General features: G+C 36.5%; 1 protein-coding gene across 1 annotated transcript in view; it reads right to left on the bottom strand.

Annotated features, from left to right (window-relative positions):
• Positions 1-19,593, bottom strand: part of LOC306887475 (clathrin coat assembly protein AP180-like) — a gene marked incomplete at its 5' end in the record, with an annotated part of 45,772 nt that overhangs the window by 16,123 nt on the left and 10,056 nt on the right. The window contains 13 exons of the mRNA XM_079445219.1: positions 548-721; positions 1,048-1,062; positions 1,764-1,846; positions 1,956-2,092; positions 2,713-2,725; positions 3,441-3,502; positions 8,889-8,930; positions 9,020-9,126; positions 9,228-9,339; positions 9,649-9,742; positions 11,225-11,327; positions 11,543-11,618; positions 16,637-16,779. Of these exons, the coding sequence (XP_079301345.1) occupies positions 548-721; positions 1,048-1,062; positions 1,764-1,846; positions 1,956-2,092; positions 2,713-2,725; positions 3,441-3,502; positions 8,889-8,930; positions 9,020-9,126; positions 9,228-9,339; positions 9,649-9,742; positions 11,225-11,327; positions 11,543-11,618; positions 16,637-16,779 (1,161 nt within the window). The remainder of the gene's footprint in view (positions 1-547; positions 722-1,047; positions 1,063-1,763; positions 1,847-1,955; positions 2,093-2,712; positions 2,726-3,440; positions 3,503-8,888; positions 8,931-9,019; positions 9,127-9,227; positions 9,340-9,648; positions 9,743-11,224; positions 11,328-11,542; positions 11,619-16,636; positions 16,780-19,593) is intronic.

A 19,593-nucleotide genomic window follows, 5' to 3' on the forward strand; every position in this document is an offset into this window, starting at 1 on the left:
TTTTTCGATATTTGCCTGCCAATGACCTTGTATAATCAAAGCTGAAATGTCTGCTGTAGGCGACATAATTACTGAAAAACATCCATGCTAGCAAGCTAATCTCAAGTGAGCTAATCCTTAGCTTTATTAGTAGTTTGCTTCATAAAAAATGAATCAACTCAGCTGTATGGAAGGATTAATAATACGTCTGTTTTTTTCTCTTTTGGCTTAAACCTATCTGCTTATACTATTGTCAAAAGCTTCTGGTAAATGAATAAATATATAATGGTCTACTGAACTAATTAGCTTTTACCTACATGATAGTAACTTCAGGCCACATATTGGTGAAGCTATGAAAGAAAGGGTAATTTAAGCTTGCCAATATGGCAAAGGCTGTTTACTTGTATATCAAATTGACAAGTTACTGAAGTACCATAATGTGTCAGCTAAGTGACTTCAAATAATACCATTATCAATCCATGTACACAAACCGACCAAACTGACTGCTAAACAATCCATGAAGTCCCATTCTTCCCTGATAGTTAAGCCTGGAGATGCCCTGACTGACCTCCGAACAGATCCATGTCTGAGATGGTGGCAGCGGCCGGGGCAGGCACTGGCAGCGAGGCAGCGGCCGGGGCAGTGATGGCGTCAGCTGCAGGTTCGGTAGCAGAGGCTGCGGCGGCAGAGTCAGCCTCAGAGAGGGGCGCTTCAGAGCTAGCGGCAGGAGCAGCCAGAGAGTCTGGAAGCCCACCACAGCCAATAAGTGGTGACAAGGAAGAGGTGTAGACAGGATGAAAGAAAGCTCAGAGTTTTTTTGTGGAGAGATTTTAGCAAAATGACTTCATAAGCTACAGCTGGATCAGAAGTGTGAAGATTCGGACAGTGAACAGTTTGAGTGCCACGCCCATTCAAATTTTGAAATGATTTTCAAACAAAGTTTTTATGACTAAATCAAATCAAATTAAATTAAAAATAAAATAAAATAAATATGTTGATTTTTGCAGGTTAAAAATGTTTTGGGCAGAACCTGGATGTATTTGCAACCTGATAATCATTTTTACTCACCCTCACCAAGCAGATCTGAACCATTACCAAACAAGAGGAGTGAGAAAGAAAAGCAGAAGAGAATGTTAGATGAAAACAGATGTTTGATCTGTTCCTGGATCAGCTGATTTCTACAGTACTTGGAGAATTTTTCTTTCTAAAGAAGTTGCAGGGACTTGATAAGTTTGGGCAGAAAACCAGAGAGGAGGAACATTTCCCATTAATCTGTCATTATAACTCATTAGAGTGCCCACTGAATATATATTCCCCTAATTGGCCTAATTTGGGTAGAAAATGTTATCTGCATTTTCGCTAAATGGATTAACTAATATATAATGGTGATATGAATCATAAACACATGAATAAAAACCAAAACCTCCAGCTTTTTACTCTCTATAACAGGGGTCACCAAACATGTTCCTGGAGGGCCGGTGTCCAGCAGAGTTTAGCTCCAACCTCAGCCAAACACACCTGAACCAGCTAATCAAGGTCTTGCTTGGTATACTTGAAACTTCAAGGCAGGGGTGTTGAGGCAAGTTGGAGCTAAACTCTGCAGGACACTGGCCCTCCAGGACCAAGTGTGGTGACCCCTGCTTTATAACAATAAATGCTGGAATTTTTTACACACTTTTAATCTGAAATGTGATCACTTGACCAGACCAGATAAAACAATATTAAAGAATGTAATAAAACAACCCAACAACACTCTACAAAACATACTAAATGACACAGCTCACCTCCCCATGATGCTGTGGGAGCCGCTGAAGCCCCTGTAGTTGGAGCCAACAGATCAAAATCAACTAGATCATTAAAACCACTGCTGTAGAGAGAAAAAGACAAGAGAGAGTGACGCATCTACAGCAAAGGCATTTCAAGGATGCTTGTGTTTTATGTACGATGAGACATTTTTATAAAAAATTTTATCTTACTTGATGGTGGTTGTAGCTGGTGCTGCTTTTGCAGGCTTTGCTGTGGCGGTCTCAGTAACCCCAGCTGCTGCAGCGGTGGCCTCTGCGCTTTTTGCAGGGGTACCAGCAGGTGTTCCATTATTTGTTGGAGATCCCTTCTACATGTGTCATGTTGGGTTTACAGCACCATATATTAAATTGAATACACAATAACATGAATAACGGGTTATATTGCTGTATAATATTATGCAGAATAATATAAGCTACTGTTCAAATGTTGGAGGTCAGTAAGATTTTTATGTGAAATAAATTCATATTTTTATTCAGCAGGGAAGCATTAAAGTGATCAAAAGTGACAGTAAAGATATTATAAGATATTTCTGTTTCAAATAAATGTGAACTTTCACAGAATCCTGAAAGAACATCATGGTTTCCACAAAAAATATTAAGCAGCGCATTTTTGTTTTCTACATGGATAATAATAGGAAATGTTTCAAGCAATAAATCAGCATATTTCTAATGTGACACAGAAGACTGGAGTAATGGCTGCTGAAAATTCAGCTTTGTCACACAGGAATATTTTAAAAAATATATTCAAATAAAAAACATTTATATTATTTGTAATATTTCACAATATTACTCTTTTTACTGTAGTTTCTTGGTAAGCATACAAGACTTTAAATATCTAAAATGAAATCTTACCAACCCCAAACTTCTGATCTATAGTGTTATACTGCATAAATACATTTTTAAAAATGTAGTTTTATTCATTACTCACCTTAGTCGGTGACCTAGTGATAGAAAATGTAAAAAAAATAAGTAAATTACTTTTACAAAACATCATACTCAAAAGGTTAAATGATGGAATTATAATAATTCATGAAGAAGCATTTTCAAACAGCAGGCAGGTCAACAAGGCATTATTAATAAAAATAAAATATTTAATTTCTCTGCTACTTTTTATTTTATTTAATTTTGTAGAAAATATAAACAATTCCAAAATATCCCCCTTCCCCAGGCATGCATCGGGGAACATGGAGTATTCAGTTACAATACAAATATGCACATGACACTGAAATTCATACGGAGAAATCGATCAATTCTGGGCTGGCACTGTTAGTATGTTAAGTTCAGTCTGGTTCAGTTTGTACAGAGTGAACATAATTATAAAGTTAGACCAAAACTAATTCATTCTATAGAGAGAGGGAACTTCAGCATTTTAAAATGCTGAAACTTACAATTAAAGTTCAACCATCAGTCTATAGAACTTTGAACACCACAATGATGACATCACCATTACAGTACGAAAATATAATCATGTCTACATACAAGTTAATTCTGGAGAAATACTTACTCATCACTGTTAACACAAGAAAAGGAGGAACAGTATTACTTTTTGTAATAAAAGTAGTTATTTTAGCAGTAAAAAGGCTTTGCTTGTTGAGATAAAGCAGAGACTTGTGTATTTTAGTACTTCATGTTATTCAAAGGAATTAAAGCACTTACACTTTCTTCCCTTCAAGCGTGTTGAGATGTGTCTCCAGAGATTCCAGAAGACTCTCAGGGGCCTATAAAGCCACAAAACAATGCATTGTTAATAGTGACCTACCACTAAGGACACAATGTTTGAGACTGCAAAACAAAAAAAGACAAAGTCAAGCTGCTAACACTAAATGAAGACAAGTAGAGGACAAAATGTACTAGAAAATTACTATAACACTTTTTAGTAAGACAATAATTGTATACAAGCAATAGACATATAGGCTTTTTAAGTAAGGTTTACACTTGTTCAGATGCAGAGCACAATACTTTAGTTCACAGCCCCAGTGGGGCCCACAATGCACTGCAACATGCTCACTTATGCATTCAGGCATGAGTTTGAGAGCAAGATTCAGAGCAAATGATTTGTTAGACATGCAGCATTATCGCAGGTGGGTTTATCTCATGGGTAAAAATGTCATGCAGTTACAGCTAAATAGGCCAGACAAATCACACAAATTAAAATAATATATAAAAACTGGACCATTTTTGTGGTTAATTCATGAATAACAGCTAAATAAAAGCCTAGGGCAATATGATGAGCCGTAATACGTAATCCACAGAGCATTTATTGATTGTTTAGGTCTAGTCAAAATACACATATCTAACATACATGATATGACATCTGATGCCACAAAACCTTTACAATTATGAAATTCATCTTGAAAAGGTCTCAGGTCTGTAATCATATCATTATTAATACCATAAAATCAAATATACTCATCATGTACAGATAGAGTGGCGTGCCTTGTCGAATTTGATGACCCTGCTATATGTCTGTAGCAGTTTACATAAAAACAAAATGCATTCTAGAATATGAAGTAATTTTAAATTTTAAATTTAAAAGTATGATGACAACAGAATAAGCCTGCAAAATGTTAAAGCAGTTCTGTGTAAAATAGAGCAAGATGGTGTGTTTGACCAATCAGAATACAGTATTCCAAAGTATGATTAATATATGCTTATATATGCTTAATATATGCTGTTCATCAAAATAATGTATGCTATTTCACACAGTAATACCAGCAGTGGCAGCTAAACCAATCCTTCAGGGCAGCACTCTCAGAGAATTATACTGGCGCTCCAGCAGACAGATTAGCGATTTGAGAAGCGCCTCTAAGGATTGAGGATTGATCTGAAGTGTTGGTCGAATACACCAGTCCTCTAACCTCAGGCATACCCTCAATATCACTCACCCCCCTTTCCCATTCTTGGTCTCTCATACACAGTTACACACTGTCATACACATTTACAAATGTATAATAAAGATTAATTTGCATACAATAAATCCATTAATTACCCTGTGCTCTGATAATAGTGATCTTAAAACAGTGGGTTAAAGACAAATGTGTGCGGTTAAGAACCTAGAAAGACTAGTGCTGCGTCTTTTCGAGTTTTTTGTTGTGACACAAATGCTTAACTGAATAATTTATTTTTCAAAACATTTCTTTTGATTACTAATTATAGTGGGAGACGGAGACTTTTCTCAAACTCATATCTTCACACTAATAGCGCTAAAAACTAATAGTCTGCAAATTAAAATTCTGTTTGGTTATATAGATTGTGATTGCATGCACAACTGATCATGTAAGAAGCTATGATCCATCGAACTTTGCCAAACGCAGCTATCAAATGATTCCCTTTAAATAGGGGCTAAGGGAATATCTAAAATGTGTGTGAACATTAATACACCCTGTAAAAATTCATCACGTTTCTTGAGCTACATAGCTGTGCATCCCAGGCCAAAACCCAATTACAACCACTGCCAAATCCAGAACCCAGGCAGTCATGCACGTCTCCCTCCAGCATGTCCTGAACTCCGCCGTTGATCCAGAATATCCGAAGGCAACAATCCTGCCCTAACATCACGCACAGCATGCTTTCAGAGCAAGCCTCCCCCATTTCTGCCAGCATGAAACCCCTCTTAATCTCACAACAGAGCTTCCACAATCATAAAACCATTAGGATGTTCTGTTTTATAGAGCCTGATTCACAGTGTTGCTATTTTACATGAATAGGGTGCAAAATAGGAAACTGAAACTATTCAATAAATGGTAAGGTGGTTATATTTAGGTCAAAATATTTATGTACACTGCCCTCCAAAAGTTTGGAAACACCCCTGGCAAAGTGTGTTTTTGGACGATATCAGCATAAATCCTTATCATTTTTTGGTGCAAGTACATTAAAGTAACTTGACATTATCATTGAAGACCAGCAATAAAACATAACAATGGCAATATTGGGTAAACGTACCCTTTAAGCACACTTTAATTTTTGAGCGCAGATTATAAAAAGAAATAAAATATATTATCCTACTTGATGTCTTAACCAATTGATGTGTTTGTTACTACATACCTCCTGTAATTTGAAGTCAATCAGATCATTGCACACTGAGATATGAGTCTCCATGTGTTCACACTGTCCGGCGGCCATTTTGAAAGCTGTCTAAAAACTTTCACCAAAAGAGGAGCTCCTTAAATGTGTGTTTTCTAGATGTTTAAGTCTTTATTTGGGGTAAGTTTCACTACTTGTTGTAAATTTAAGAGATTAATGTTCAGACTTTTGCATATTATAACCTGGAACTTGGATGTGGGAAATAATTACATTAGATCCAAAAGATAGTTTTAGCAACATAGCACAGATGCTACAGAACACAGATAGCTGACTAGATGTATACGATTGTGTGCTACTCTAACATATTACTTCACAGGCATTACTGGCTTGTACTTTTACATCCATAATATTATAAATTAACAGTTTATTGCTGGTCTGTGGTTTTACAGTACTGTAATTTTTAAAGATTTCATATTATTTTAAGGTGAGCTTAAAGGGTACACTACTGTGAAAACTATAGTTATGTCTCGATTTTGTCATCTTAAAGCTGTTAAAATAAGTTATTAGACATTTTATAAAGATTAACTTAAAGTGACAACCATCAGTTAATATTTAAAGTCTGTTTATGAAGTATTTACATAGATGGTTAATATGGAAGAGCTTAAAGAGAGCATACTGAGCTTAATTGGAGCAGCAGTGGACTAGTCTTGATGTTGCAGTGTGCTGAAATGACACTTCACTATGAATATATAACTGATCAAATTGAATGCCTTGTTGCTTGATTTTAGTGTTTGTTTGTTTTTGGGTTTTTTTATTGACTTTGTACCTTCAAATATATATTTTTTTTAATTATTCTTTAAAAAGGTTTTTTAAAATAAACAATAATTTTTAATAAAACATGATGTGAGCTTAATGGGAACAGGGGTGTGCTTAAAGGGTACACAAATGTACCCATTAAGCACAGCCAGACTTTTTGCATTTAATGATGTATATCTTAATCAAAATTATTTTTTCATTTAAAATAAAATTAAATATTTTTATGTGAGAGATTCATATTTAATTTTAACATAACTTTTTGTACCGAAACCAATATCTTGTGCACTAAATATGTCTCAATGTAGATTTTGGTGAGCTTAATAGGTACGTTTACCCTATACATGTCAAAGTCAGACATGCCCCGTTGCCAGCTGTGATGCCTGGTTACTGGTTTAAACTTGGTCCAGGTTTTTAAAAGATTTTTGGGTCAGCACACCTTAATACTGTAGCTTCAACAATTGATTGCCAATTCAAAGTCAATGTTTGAATAAACTGACAGCTCGGATGCCCAGATTATGCAGAACTGTAATAGCTGCTAATGGTGGATATTTTTATGAATCGAAAATTAAAAAATTTTCTATGTATAAACTGTTTAAGAACGGGAGCTGGTCTTGACCTGTTCCGGCTCGATCGCTTGGCCAGGCCCCACCGGCGGTTGGGTGTGCGATTCCACCACGCTCCCCCGAGCTGGGCGGCACTCCTTGCGGAGCAGTCTTTCCCTAAGTAGAAGCGGCGCTGGGCCTGCTGAGCCCAACCACACTGGGGTGGCTGACGCTCCCAGTGGAAGCACAGAAATGCAGTCGGTCAGTAACAATTATGCCACTATCCTGCAGGAGGAGCAGCAGAGGGACTACCCGGGGACTCTGGGACGGGGCGGGCTGGAGATGGGTAATAAAATATGTTTTCGTAGTTTGTGTTGTCCCTTATCAGTGCAAAATTACCACAAATTAAAATGGATTCATGCCAATATTGTCCAAAACCCCACTTTTCTAAGCGTTTCCAAACTTTTGGAGGGCAGTGTATATATTTAATTTATAATAATTTTCTAATTTAAATGTGTATTTCCTATTAATTAAAAAATAATATTTGCTTGATTTTTTAGGTTAGTCTTGAAAGCTTGACAGAGGCAGTCAACAACACCACATTTGTAAAACAAATTTTTAAAAATCCGTAAAAATAAAAAGATTTTTTTTTAATTCTGCTGTAAGAAAGTGTTCAAAATATTGCTTATTGGGAGTCAAATTTGAACAATATTTGAAAAACAAAAAGGAAAAAAAAAGACCATAAAAATAAAAATAAATGCTGTATGAAAGGTTTATATTACTTCAGGGGCATTTTTTGTAATATGGTGAAAATAAAAAACGTTTGTGCACAAAAAGCCAAAATTACCAAAATCATAATAGCTCTTATAAAGGAAAAACATGCAATTTGTGCCTGTAATGCTTTAAAAAAAATTCAGAGAACACCAAAGTTTTCCATATTCATGGAAAGTGCATGTTATTTTCATATTTTGCTCATCTAAAATGGAGCCACCACTTTAAAATGTCAGTTAAATACTCCTTTAGAGAGAAATTTACTTAAATTCCCAAAATTGTCAGACGTCTTTAAGTAGTTTCTATGCAAATTGCTTTATTCGACATGTTACAGGGGTCTTAATGATTGTGGAAACTCTATTCTTGGCGATTCTTCAGCATTACTGAGATGCAAATGTGACTGCAGCTTGAGTTCTCATCTCAGACAGCAAGCATCGCTGCTACTCCGATCATGATTCGTCATCCAAGTTCACTCTAAAATGAGATTTTGTGTGCAGTTTATTTGATGAGCGCTAATGAGGATTGACTTTTGCTCTCTCCTGAGCTGCAGGAATCTCCCAAGTGGAAAGCTCCACAGGCTACTCACACTCTCAGCCTGTGTGATCAATCTGCACCGCTGAAATAAGAAGACAGGTACAGAATCTGTCAATCAGCCTAAGGGGACAGGACAGAATGGATCCATGGAACACGTTCCATCTGACAAATGCCCCATCATGAGAGATAAATGACCTTGTATATGTAGCACATGGATGTCTGTGACTGGCTCAATGGCCAGGGAAAGGTAATAATCTCTCAATTTTGCTAAAACAGCTAGGATTAGAGGGCTACGACACATGCAACACATATTAACAACACCACAATACAGACATGCACTGTTAGTACTGACGTGGAGAGTGTTGGCATCATGATGAATGGAAAAAAGGTGGAAAATGCTGTTTAAAAAGAACCTTACCTGCGTGAGCTCAGGAATATCGTTTTTGTCAATTCCCACTTGCTGTTGAAAGACAATGTAAGAATATATTACATAACCTTAAACCACAAATGCAATTTTCAGTGAACATTTTATAATTAAAGCAAACATACCTCAGCAATTTTGAGGAACTCTGAGACTCTGGTCATTCGTGTCAAGAACCTTTTATAGATTTCCAGCGCTTCTTTGCATTGTCCTTTCTTCATGTGGAAAAATTTCTCTAAAAATGAACAAAGAAATCACAGTAAATCATATAGTTGTGCCAAATCTTGCAGATGTCAAACCACCGTCTTTGAAATCTCAAAACTTCTCCAGACTTGCCTAAGAGATTAATGATGCCATCATTATAGCAGGCGTACAACTTGATCAGATCCTTGAAAAGCAACAGAAAGGCAGCGTTGATCGCCCCGTTGACAAGATCTTTTGGATGAACCTGAAACAACAAAGCAAGAGAATGAGAGGCAAGTCAAAGAAACTAATGCTTCTATGAGCTGTAAATATATTTATTCACCAGCTGTCAAAATTAACTAGCTACCTTACAGCACAAAAGCTTTACTGAACATAAAGTGCAGATTCTGTTGTTTTTCAAATTCTGAAAACATCATTTAAAATGTCAGTATGTGACAGATTCGTATCTTGCAAGAGTGTATCCTAACTAGTCATGATACTTGTCAAGTTTGAAGCCTGTGTAAAAGCATCAGGTGTTAATACAGCCTATGATAGTGAAAGGAAGCAGACTCACATCAAACTCCAGCAGAGCATCGATCTGACTCTGCAGAGTGGGCATGCCTTTCAAGAGCTTGTCTGTAGACATTGTTCTCATCACACCATCGGCACTGAGTAAGACACATTCACATGACATTCATTTCAAATAATATATGCGAGTGAACATGATCAAAAGAAGAATAACAATCATTGGCTTTCTATCTAACTCAGCATATTAACACATCTAGAAAGCTGAATTTTACATCTCATGATAAATACCTTTAAACCTTAATTTGTTACACTGTAGGACCATTTAAGATAGTGAAAATAGTAAAAAAAACAAGTAAAGGAAACAGTGATGAATTTCGCATCTGTTTGCATTTCAATTTGAAAACTTAATTAATAAAGTTCTTCAACATGTTTTATATTAACTACCTATATACTGTATGAAATAAATGATTCTGCCAAATATGTTGGAGCCATTTTGGAGAGTATCACATACGTAAACAATGTATGCAACTTATGTATTCGGATACGTTGTTTGTGAACGTAAACAACGTATCGGCGTACATTTGTTGTTTACATAGGTGATACTCTCCAAAATGGCGCCAGGGTGACACGGAGGAGACGATTTGTTGAATAAAGTAAATATTTTTGTTTTCTTTGCGCACAAAATGTATTGTTGTAGCTTCGTAAAACTACGGTTGAACCCCTTATGTCACATGGATTATTTTAACGATGTCCTTACTACGTTTCTGGACCTTGATCGTGTTAGGATTCTTGCTGTCTATGAGAAGGTCAGAGATCTCTCGGAATTAATCAAAAATATCTTAATTTGTTCTCCAAATGTAAACGAAGGTCTTATACGTTTGAAACGACATGAACCTGAGTAATTACTGACAGAATTTTCATTTTTGGGTGAACTATCCCTTTAAGTCCCATTAACACCAAGAATGATGAATATAAAGATATCGAGAACTAATGAGAACTATAACGGCAACTATTTTGGTGTCCATACCAAAACATTCTGTTTTTTTATAAGCACGTGCTGCAGTTCTGTCATATGCCGCTTTAAATGCTTAAGCTCGTTAAAGCAGGATGGATTCTGATTGGCTGTCTATATTTTTATCCTTATCACCACATTCTGAAAGTAATTCCAATGAGTCGACATCTTTCCACTGTGCCGTTATCATTACAGTTGTGGTGTGGACTCTGTCACTCTATTATTCTGTTTGAGTTGTTAGCCGTGAACTGTCATATTCAGGGTGTCTAAGCAAGCTAAATCAGCCAATTTATGTGTTGTAGCTCCTTCATTGTGCCTGCAATGAGACCTTGGTTGCAAACATACAGTAGGCAGCCTGTGAGTAATGCCCAATTTTACTTAACAAAGGTCTTGCACACAGTATTACCAAGGGAGCAGGAAACTTGTTGAATTTAACTGCTTTTCTACAGCAGCAACACAAGGGACTAGAGGTTGTCCTTGATTTCCCAGCATCCCACTCAAATCTGTTATTGCTCAGTATATATATATATATATATATATATACACAGTCCAATGCACTAGGCACACTTTTTAACTCAGGGTACAGCCGTGTAGCAGAGGACTCATTTACCCTTTTTTCACTCGGCCAAAGTCGAAAGCCATCTGTCTGTAGGCAAACGCCTTCTCGTTCAGATACCTGCTGTAGCGTCTGATAAACGTTGACATGTCGTAACCTGAAAGTACAAGCTTTTCTAAATACAACAGACTGATAATAATTTACTTCATAGACAAATTCAAATGACAACAAAGTTGACAAAATAAGAATTCTCAGCGGCTAATTTAAGATCTGTGCATTTAATTATAGCTCGCATACCTTTTCACAGTGATTTTATGTCAAACAAGAAGATTTTGATCAGCAACTAAATTCACTGCATGCAATAATACTTACCATGAGAGCCAGTTTTGTCCAAAAAATTACTAAGATTGAATAAGGTGTTCCTGGAGGCCAGGTACTGGATGAACCTCTGAAGAAAGAAAAAAAAGTCATAATTTTCATGTGCATTAATTATTATAATTTGGAATAATTAAAATGCTGTTTTTCACAACACGAAAGACTACAATTTCAGTATTGTCCTTAATAAATAAATATAAGATAAATAAATAAAAAATATCCAACAGCAACTGACAGAGATAGAGTGATAATAAGAAGAAAGGCATAAGAAATGCAGAACTGTAGGCCTACATGAAAAACGCTCTTCAGTGAAGAAAATAAAAAAACTCTACAAACCCGATATCACCATCTAATAATGACTAATCACTCAGAACTCACATTAAAGCTCTGAGTGGGAGTGAATGCAAATATGGAAATAATAGCAGAGGTTTGATCAAGAAAAAACAGAACACTCTCTGCATATAAGCAGTGAATACAGCCTGAATTTGCAAACTAATTTACGCAGCTTAACACATTAAATAAAAAAAACTGTAGCCAAACAAGACAAGGAAAAACAGAAATGAGTAACGAAAAGGAAATGTACTGAAAATATTAACTAAAAATAATTGATGGGAAAGCAAAAATGTGGAGAAAAAAAAAAGGGAACCGCAAATGATCCCAAGCATACAGCCTCATCTGTAAAGCATGGTGGAGGTGGTGTCATGGCATGGGGATGCATGGCTGTCTCTGGAACAGGCCCTCTCAACTTTACTGATGACTTAATGTATGATGACAGGAGCAGAATGAATTTGGAAGGGTACAAAACCATCTTGCCTACCAATATTCAAGAAAATGCCACCAGATTCATTGGGAAGTGCTTCATACTGCATCAGGACAATGACCCAAAACACCCTGCCAGTTCAGTCAAGGAATTAATAAGGGCAAAGAAATGGAAAGTCTTAGATTGCCCAAGTCAATCTCCAGATATAAATCCGATTGAACATGAATTTCACCAGCTGGAGAGGAGAGTAAAGCCAGAAACTCCCCAAAACAAGCAACAATTGGAATTGGCTGCATTAAAGGCTGGGAAAAGTATTTCAAAGGATGAGACCAAGAGTCTGGTGATGTCTATGGGTCACAGACTCACTGCTGTGATTGTGTGCAAGGGATCTGCAACTAAATAATAGCTTTTAATCTTTTATATCTGCCTTATGTTCAACTGTCCCAATACTTATGCTCACATCAATGAGTGGGATGAACTCTATATTCATATATGTCTCATATTCATCTTTTAATCATATTTGCAAATGTCTTGACTCCACAGCCAACAGAGCAATTTTGTCTTTACTGTTACAATACATATATATATATATATATATAAATGCTGTTAGATTTGTTAGATTTATGCTCAAGAAAAAAAAAAACAACAGGTAAGGGGTAAGGTAAGGTAGAGGGCTTAATTTTAGATATATCTACACATATCTACAGGAAGCCTTATGTAAAACAGTTTTTTTTTTTCAAAAATTTGTTTCATGATTAGATGTTTTACTTGAAAATTAGACAAAAAATACTGATGAAAGAAACTGATTTTTTGCATTTTTGATTCCGAAATCTAGAAAAAAATATTAAGGTATATTATTTTATTTACTTGTGCATGATCTTTTCAAAGTGTGTTTTGCAAACCTATGCCAGCATTACATCATCTCTGCTGTGCCTTTCAGAGTTTAACTGATGTGTCAGCTGATCAACATAGAGGCTTGTGGGGAGATGAAGCTATGTATAATGAACCTAACACTTTTAATCATCTAGGTCAGAATACTAACCATTTCAAATATCCATATATCAGGGTAAATACTTCCATTGTGTATGTGACCTGTAGAGGCACATAGCCTGATGTTATAGAACACATATCCTCAAGACTTTTTCCTCCAGAGTGAGAGTATAACAGTCTGATCACTTCCTGTCTGATTATCAAGCTACACCTCTGTCTCTCCTCACTTCATATCCACAATAACAAATTAAACATTAGGGGGAAGATTATCAAGGAGCACTTCTGTCCCCTCAGACAAAGCAGTATGGCAGGTCACATTCATAATTGAATAGCTCTCTTTAATTAGAATATTGGAAAGTGAGCTCATCTACTATATATTATTGTTATGACATTTTCCCTCATTGCACATTCAGCAGAATGGAAGGCAATGCTTTTAGGAGTAATCAACACTCTGTATTTTACATAATATCACATGCATATGGGGGACCAACACTTTTAGCCATGGATGATTTTATGGACCACTCTTACTCAAAACTAAATATCACAAGACAAACAAATCAGTCTCTTTCTGTTTAAATGCTGACCTATTGATTAATTTGTAAGTAAATTAATCACTAGATCAGCATTGGTGATCTAAAATCCCAGAACAATTAAGTTCATAATTTTCATCATTTTGAAAGAAATTAATATTTTTACTCAGCAAATATGTATTAAATTGATTAAAACTGTTTTACTGAATTTTTTATCAAATAAATGCAGCCTTGATTAGCATAAGAGACTTAATCAAAAACATTTAAAAAATCTTACTGCCCTGTAACCTTTTGTATTGTAGCATATATATAAAATATGAGGTTGTTCAACTAATTGGGCAAGAATTCTTATTCATGAGCAACACCTTTGCCATTCCATGATGTCACAACTAGCATGTCCTTGTGCACACCTCTATAACTGTCCCTGAAACTATTTATAACGTGAAGCCTATTCACACGCAACCCGCATACACGTAGCTTCATATTTATTCAATTATCCTTTGAAGCTGCACCTCTATATCTCTGAATTCTATCAGTTCCTCTCAAGCTCTCAGTTCCTTCACCCTCCCTCATTTTATCATCCATTCTTTTCGCTCTTTATCTCATTCTGCCTTCCAATGCCATCTGCCTTTTCACTCTCCGATGTCTCTGTCACTGCACAGCGCCAGCCTTGATTGAAAGAGTAAACTGCACATTCAAAAAGAGAGAGAGAGAGAGGGAGAGAGGGCTGGAGCATCTGCCTGCCTGTCGGTCTCTGCTCCTATTGTGAGCCTGATGGGTGTGATAACGGTGATAAGAGGAAGCAAGAGGGCTTTGAGTGCAATAGGTGGTCAGCTGTAGGGATCAGCTCCTCAGCAAATGGTTAAAATTCAAGGCAAGACTTCATAAATGTTTTTTGCACTGTTAAGTTTAAACCACACTGTTGATGTAGGTTAAATATTATGCAGACCCTGCATTAACATCTTTCAGCAATGCAGACATCTGCGACCCAAGCCAGAATCAATTAGAAAAAAACACTTTTCCAAACCACTTTTTAAATTGCATTATTGAGCCATTTAATACATTCTGAGCTGAAATGGAAATTATGTGCCAGGTCGGTACAGTAATTTTCACAAACAATAAAAGAGACTGCTTTCAGCTTTTAAGTGTTTGCCCCCTGTCCAATGAACATTCACTACCATTTAAAAGTTTTGAAAGAAATTTGGGTAATAAATAGTTAACATATACTAATAAACTAATAATGAAATTAATTCTAAAACATTTATTCAATCTTAGTTAATGTTGATTCCAAAATGTACCAATACTGTATTTTTATTAATTAAAGGAACGCTCTTTTTTGGAAAATAGGCTCATTTTACAACTCCCCTGGAGTTAAACAATTGAGTGTTACAATTTTTGAATCCATTCAGCCGATCTCCTGGTCTGGCGGTAGCACTTTTAGCTTACTTTAGCATAGATCATTGAATCGGATTAGACCATTAGCATCTCGCTCAAAAATGACCAAAGAGATCATTTTCCTATTTAAAACTTGACTCTTCTGTACTTACATCGTGTACTAAGACCGACGGAAAATGAAAAGTTGCGATATGGCTAGGAACTATACTCTCATTCCAGCGTAATAATCAAGGAGTAGTCCCCAGCTATATCATAACTAGTTACCTAGCAGGGACTACTTTCAGGTGCTGCGTAATATCATTGCGCCTGCTGCACCCATGGTACAGCAGCAAAGTTCCTTGATTTTTACATCAGAATGAGAGTATAGTTTCTAGCCATATCGGCCTAGAAAATTGCAACTTTTCATTTTTCGTCGTTCTTAGTATATGATGTAACTACAGAAGAGTCAAGCTTTAAATAGAGAAATTATTGAAACTCTTTGGTCATTTTTGAGCGAGATGCTAATGGTCTAATCAGATTCAATGATCTATGCTAAGCTAAGCTAAGCCTATTTTCAAAAAAAGTGGAGTGTTCCTTTAACAGTATCAAAGATTAATAAATACTGTAACAAACATATTGCACATTGTTAGTTAATGTTAGTTAAGCATTAAATAGTTACCAAATGGAACCTTATTGTAAAGTGTTACCGAAATTTCTTACCATAAAAACAGTAATATGCTGATTTGTTGTGTAAGTATTTTTTTTATATTATTATCAATTAAAATAGTTAAAGTAAAGTAAAGTAAAGTAAAGTCGTGACGTATTGTCAAGTATGGTGACCCATACTCGAAATTGGTGCTCTGCGTTTAACCCATCCAAGTGCACACACACAGCAGTGAGTAGTGAACAAATGCACACACACACACACACACACACCGTGAACACACACCCGGAGCAGTGGGCAGCCATGCTGCAGCGCCCGGGGAGCAATTGGGGGTTCGGTGCCTTGCTCAAGGGCACCTCAGTCGTGGTATTGAGGGTGGAGAGAGCGCTGGACATTCCCTCCCCCCACCTACAATTCCTGCCGGCCGGGGGCTCGAACTCGCAACCTTTCGATTACGAGTCCGACTCTCTAACCATTAGGCCACGACTAGTTGCGCTGCTTAATATTTTTTGTGGAATTGGTAAAAAATTACCATTAGTTTGAATGATAAAACTACTGCTAGAGAGGTCGCATATTTTGGATTTATCAGTCCACAGACAGACTTCATCTCAGCATATACACCACAAACATCTATTCATAATCATACCTGACGTTTTGGCTTTATAATAATTATTACTTTCATTCAAAAAAATATCAGGATATTGCCTTAAGTCTAGTTTATCTCACAAGTATCATTTTAATAATATTACAGAAATCAATTGTTTGCTTCTCACCTCATTGCCATGTACCATCAGGTGGTGAGTGGTGACCAAAGCTTTGAAGACCACAATCCAGCTGGCATTTCCTGCTCTCTCAAACAGGGTATCAGCCATCTGGGGAATATTGACATTGGACTCTTGGGTTGCCTGGATCAAATCTGTAAGGGAATATGAAATAGAAAGTTCAGCGCTCGTGTAGATCTTTAAAGCTTTAACACATTTAACAGTTCCTCCAGTATTATGGCATTCTGGGTAAAAGCAGCAAACACAACACATACCAGAACATCAGGGTAAGAGTAAAACACAGGAACCAGTGCTAGTCAGTGTTGTCCTGCATTCAGTTTTAGTCTGTTTCTGAACTGTGCCTAGCATGCAATTATATCAAACATACTATTAAAAGACATCTAGGGTCAGAGGGCCAAACCATGAGAGTGTTCACAACTTTAAGTCATTATCATTTAAATTCTTAATTTAGTTAATATATAATATAGCATCCATAAAGAGCAGCTTAGGCCCAATAATGCAGATATGAAAGGAACAGAACAGGTTATTAATATTACAGTGCTGTCATAACATTGAATAATACAGTGTGATGGGAACTCTGTGGTGCACCAGTGCATGACAAAATGGCTCATTTTAACATTCAATGTGACATCTGACAATGCAGCAAAATATGTTAAAGGGGAGCAATAAAGAGACAAGGAGGATAGATAGAAAGTGAAGTAGAATAAATAGATAAACAAACACAGGCAGCTAGATAAACAGGCAGACAGCTGGAGAGATGGATGGATAGACCAATAGTCTGATAGCTAGATAGTTATATCAACACAGATATAGTAGAAGGTTAGACAGTCAGACCAACAGATAGTTAGACTGTTAGACAGAAAGCTAATTGGTTAGATATTTAACAAACATATAGAGTAATCAGAAAGAATGGTAGATATGCAGATAGTTAGTTAGATACTAATAGTTAGAAAGGCAGTTTGTTAGACAGACAAAGAGTTAGACATAGTCAAGTATAGACAGTTAAACAGACAGGCAGTCAGGTAAACAGACAGACAGATACATTTTTAAACAGAAAGAGAGATTTTCAGACCAATATTTAGAAAGTTAGAGAGACAGATGCAGTAGACAGATCGACCAGCAAACAGATAGAAAGACCAAGAAGGAGAATGACAAGACAGACAGAAGGAGAATGCTGAAAAGTTAGACAGATGGATAGACAGACATAGGCCTATCGTTAGATACACTGTTAAATAGTTAGACACAGATAAGCAGATTTTTCATTTCTCAGTCCTTCTCTTTTTCTTTCTATCACACCTTCACTACAGGAGGACGTGCACACACTTACAGCGCGCACACACACACAGAGATTTCTATCAGTATCTGTCTCTAAGGAGATCATGACAAAGCAGCCTGCTCTCCTCCTACAGACCACACATCCATCCTTCCTCATGAACTACACATCACCACACATTTCCTGAAACCACAGCAGTGTCTGGATTCAAACATTATTTTCACATACTGACAAGCACTGTAACAGAGTCTCAATAATTCTGATATCGTTTAATATCATTATGATCCAATTAAGAGACTATGTATATTTCACAACGGAACAACTTGCAGGCTCTCCTCTCATCACATAGGAAATAATATATTATTTAATGGCAAAATAGGGTAAAAAAACACCAGGGGGCTGTGGGACGCAGTCACCTTGACTGAAAGAGGAAGGGTACGCACATATTCATGTACAAGATGAGATTATATAATCACAGAGACCAAAATAATAGCCCATTCTCTAAAAGGCTTCAAATTTAACATCACCCTGGTTTGGCACCTTAAAACACAAAATGGGAGGTCAGAACCACCTTCATATGACTAAAAAAAAAACCCTAGTGGTACCCTAGTTCTTTTTCTCATAATATTACACAGATACCTCAGGCCATTGTATTCATATTTTTATTTTTTACACTGCCGTTCAAAAGTTTGGGGATAATCAAATAATACTCTTTTGAACATTAATAATAATAAGAAAAATTCTTGAGCACCAAATCAAGCAAGTTAGTATAATTTCTGAAGGATCATGTGATACTGAAGCCCGGAGTAATGGCTGCTGAAAATTCAGCTTTGCCTCACAGGAATAAATTGCATTTTAAATATATTCAAATAGAAAACATTTGAAATGGTGTGACAATATTTACTGTGTCAGCATTAACAATATTACTGTTTTATAGTATTTTTGATCAGTTAAATGCAGCCTTGGTGAGCAAAAGAGCTTTCTTTCAAAAACATTCAATAATATCTTACCAGTCCCTGAATTTTGAATAGTAGTGTATATGTGTTCCTTCATATCATTTTCAGTACCCAGTGCATACTGCTACAACAAACCCAATCACTTCTTAAAGAGTTTGGTAAGGTTTGTTCAGCCTTATAAACTTTGTAAGACGTTAAGTTTATTTTTGTCTGAATAACTGAATTCGCTCGATGCAGAGAAGCAGAACATCTAATGTACTGTAGGCCATTTTTTGTACTTGAAGCCTGCACTAGGGAATTATAAAGCCTGTGCCTAAAACAAAATTTCAATCTCGTATGAGTCATACTGTAATAAAGGTTTGAGTCTTGTGTATTTCAAAGGACACAGTGTCTCTGACTTAGCCTACACTTCCTAAATTATTTACGAAGACAGATAAAAAGTTGGGTGAGAGAATCAGTAGTACAGTCAGACATGAAACATCTCACGGTTCTCACTTTACACATGGCAGGAATGCTTACACGTGCGCAAAATCCTAAAATAACAGGCAAAAAGATAAACACCTTGCTAAGCTGAAGCGCTGCAAACAGCTGCACTGCCAGCTCATATAGCTGACTGAAAAACTACCCTGCAGCCTCATGGCCTCTGAGCTCCCCGACTATTATCGACCATCAGCTTAGCCCACAGGCCACTTTCCCTGTTCAATAAGAGGGACAAATTA

The sequence above is a fragment of the Barbus barbus genome, assembly GCF_936440315.1.
Source record: "Barbus barbus genome assembly, chromosome: 21".
Classification (NCBI taxonomy): domain Eukaryota; kingdom Metazoa; phylum Chordata; class Actinopteri; order Cypriniformes; family Cyprinidae; genus Barbus; species Barbus barbus.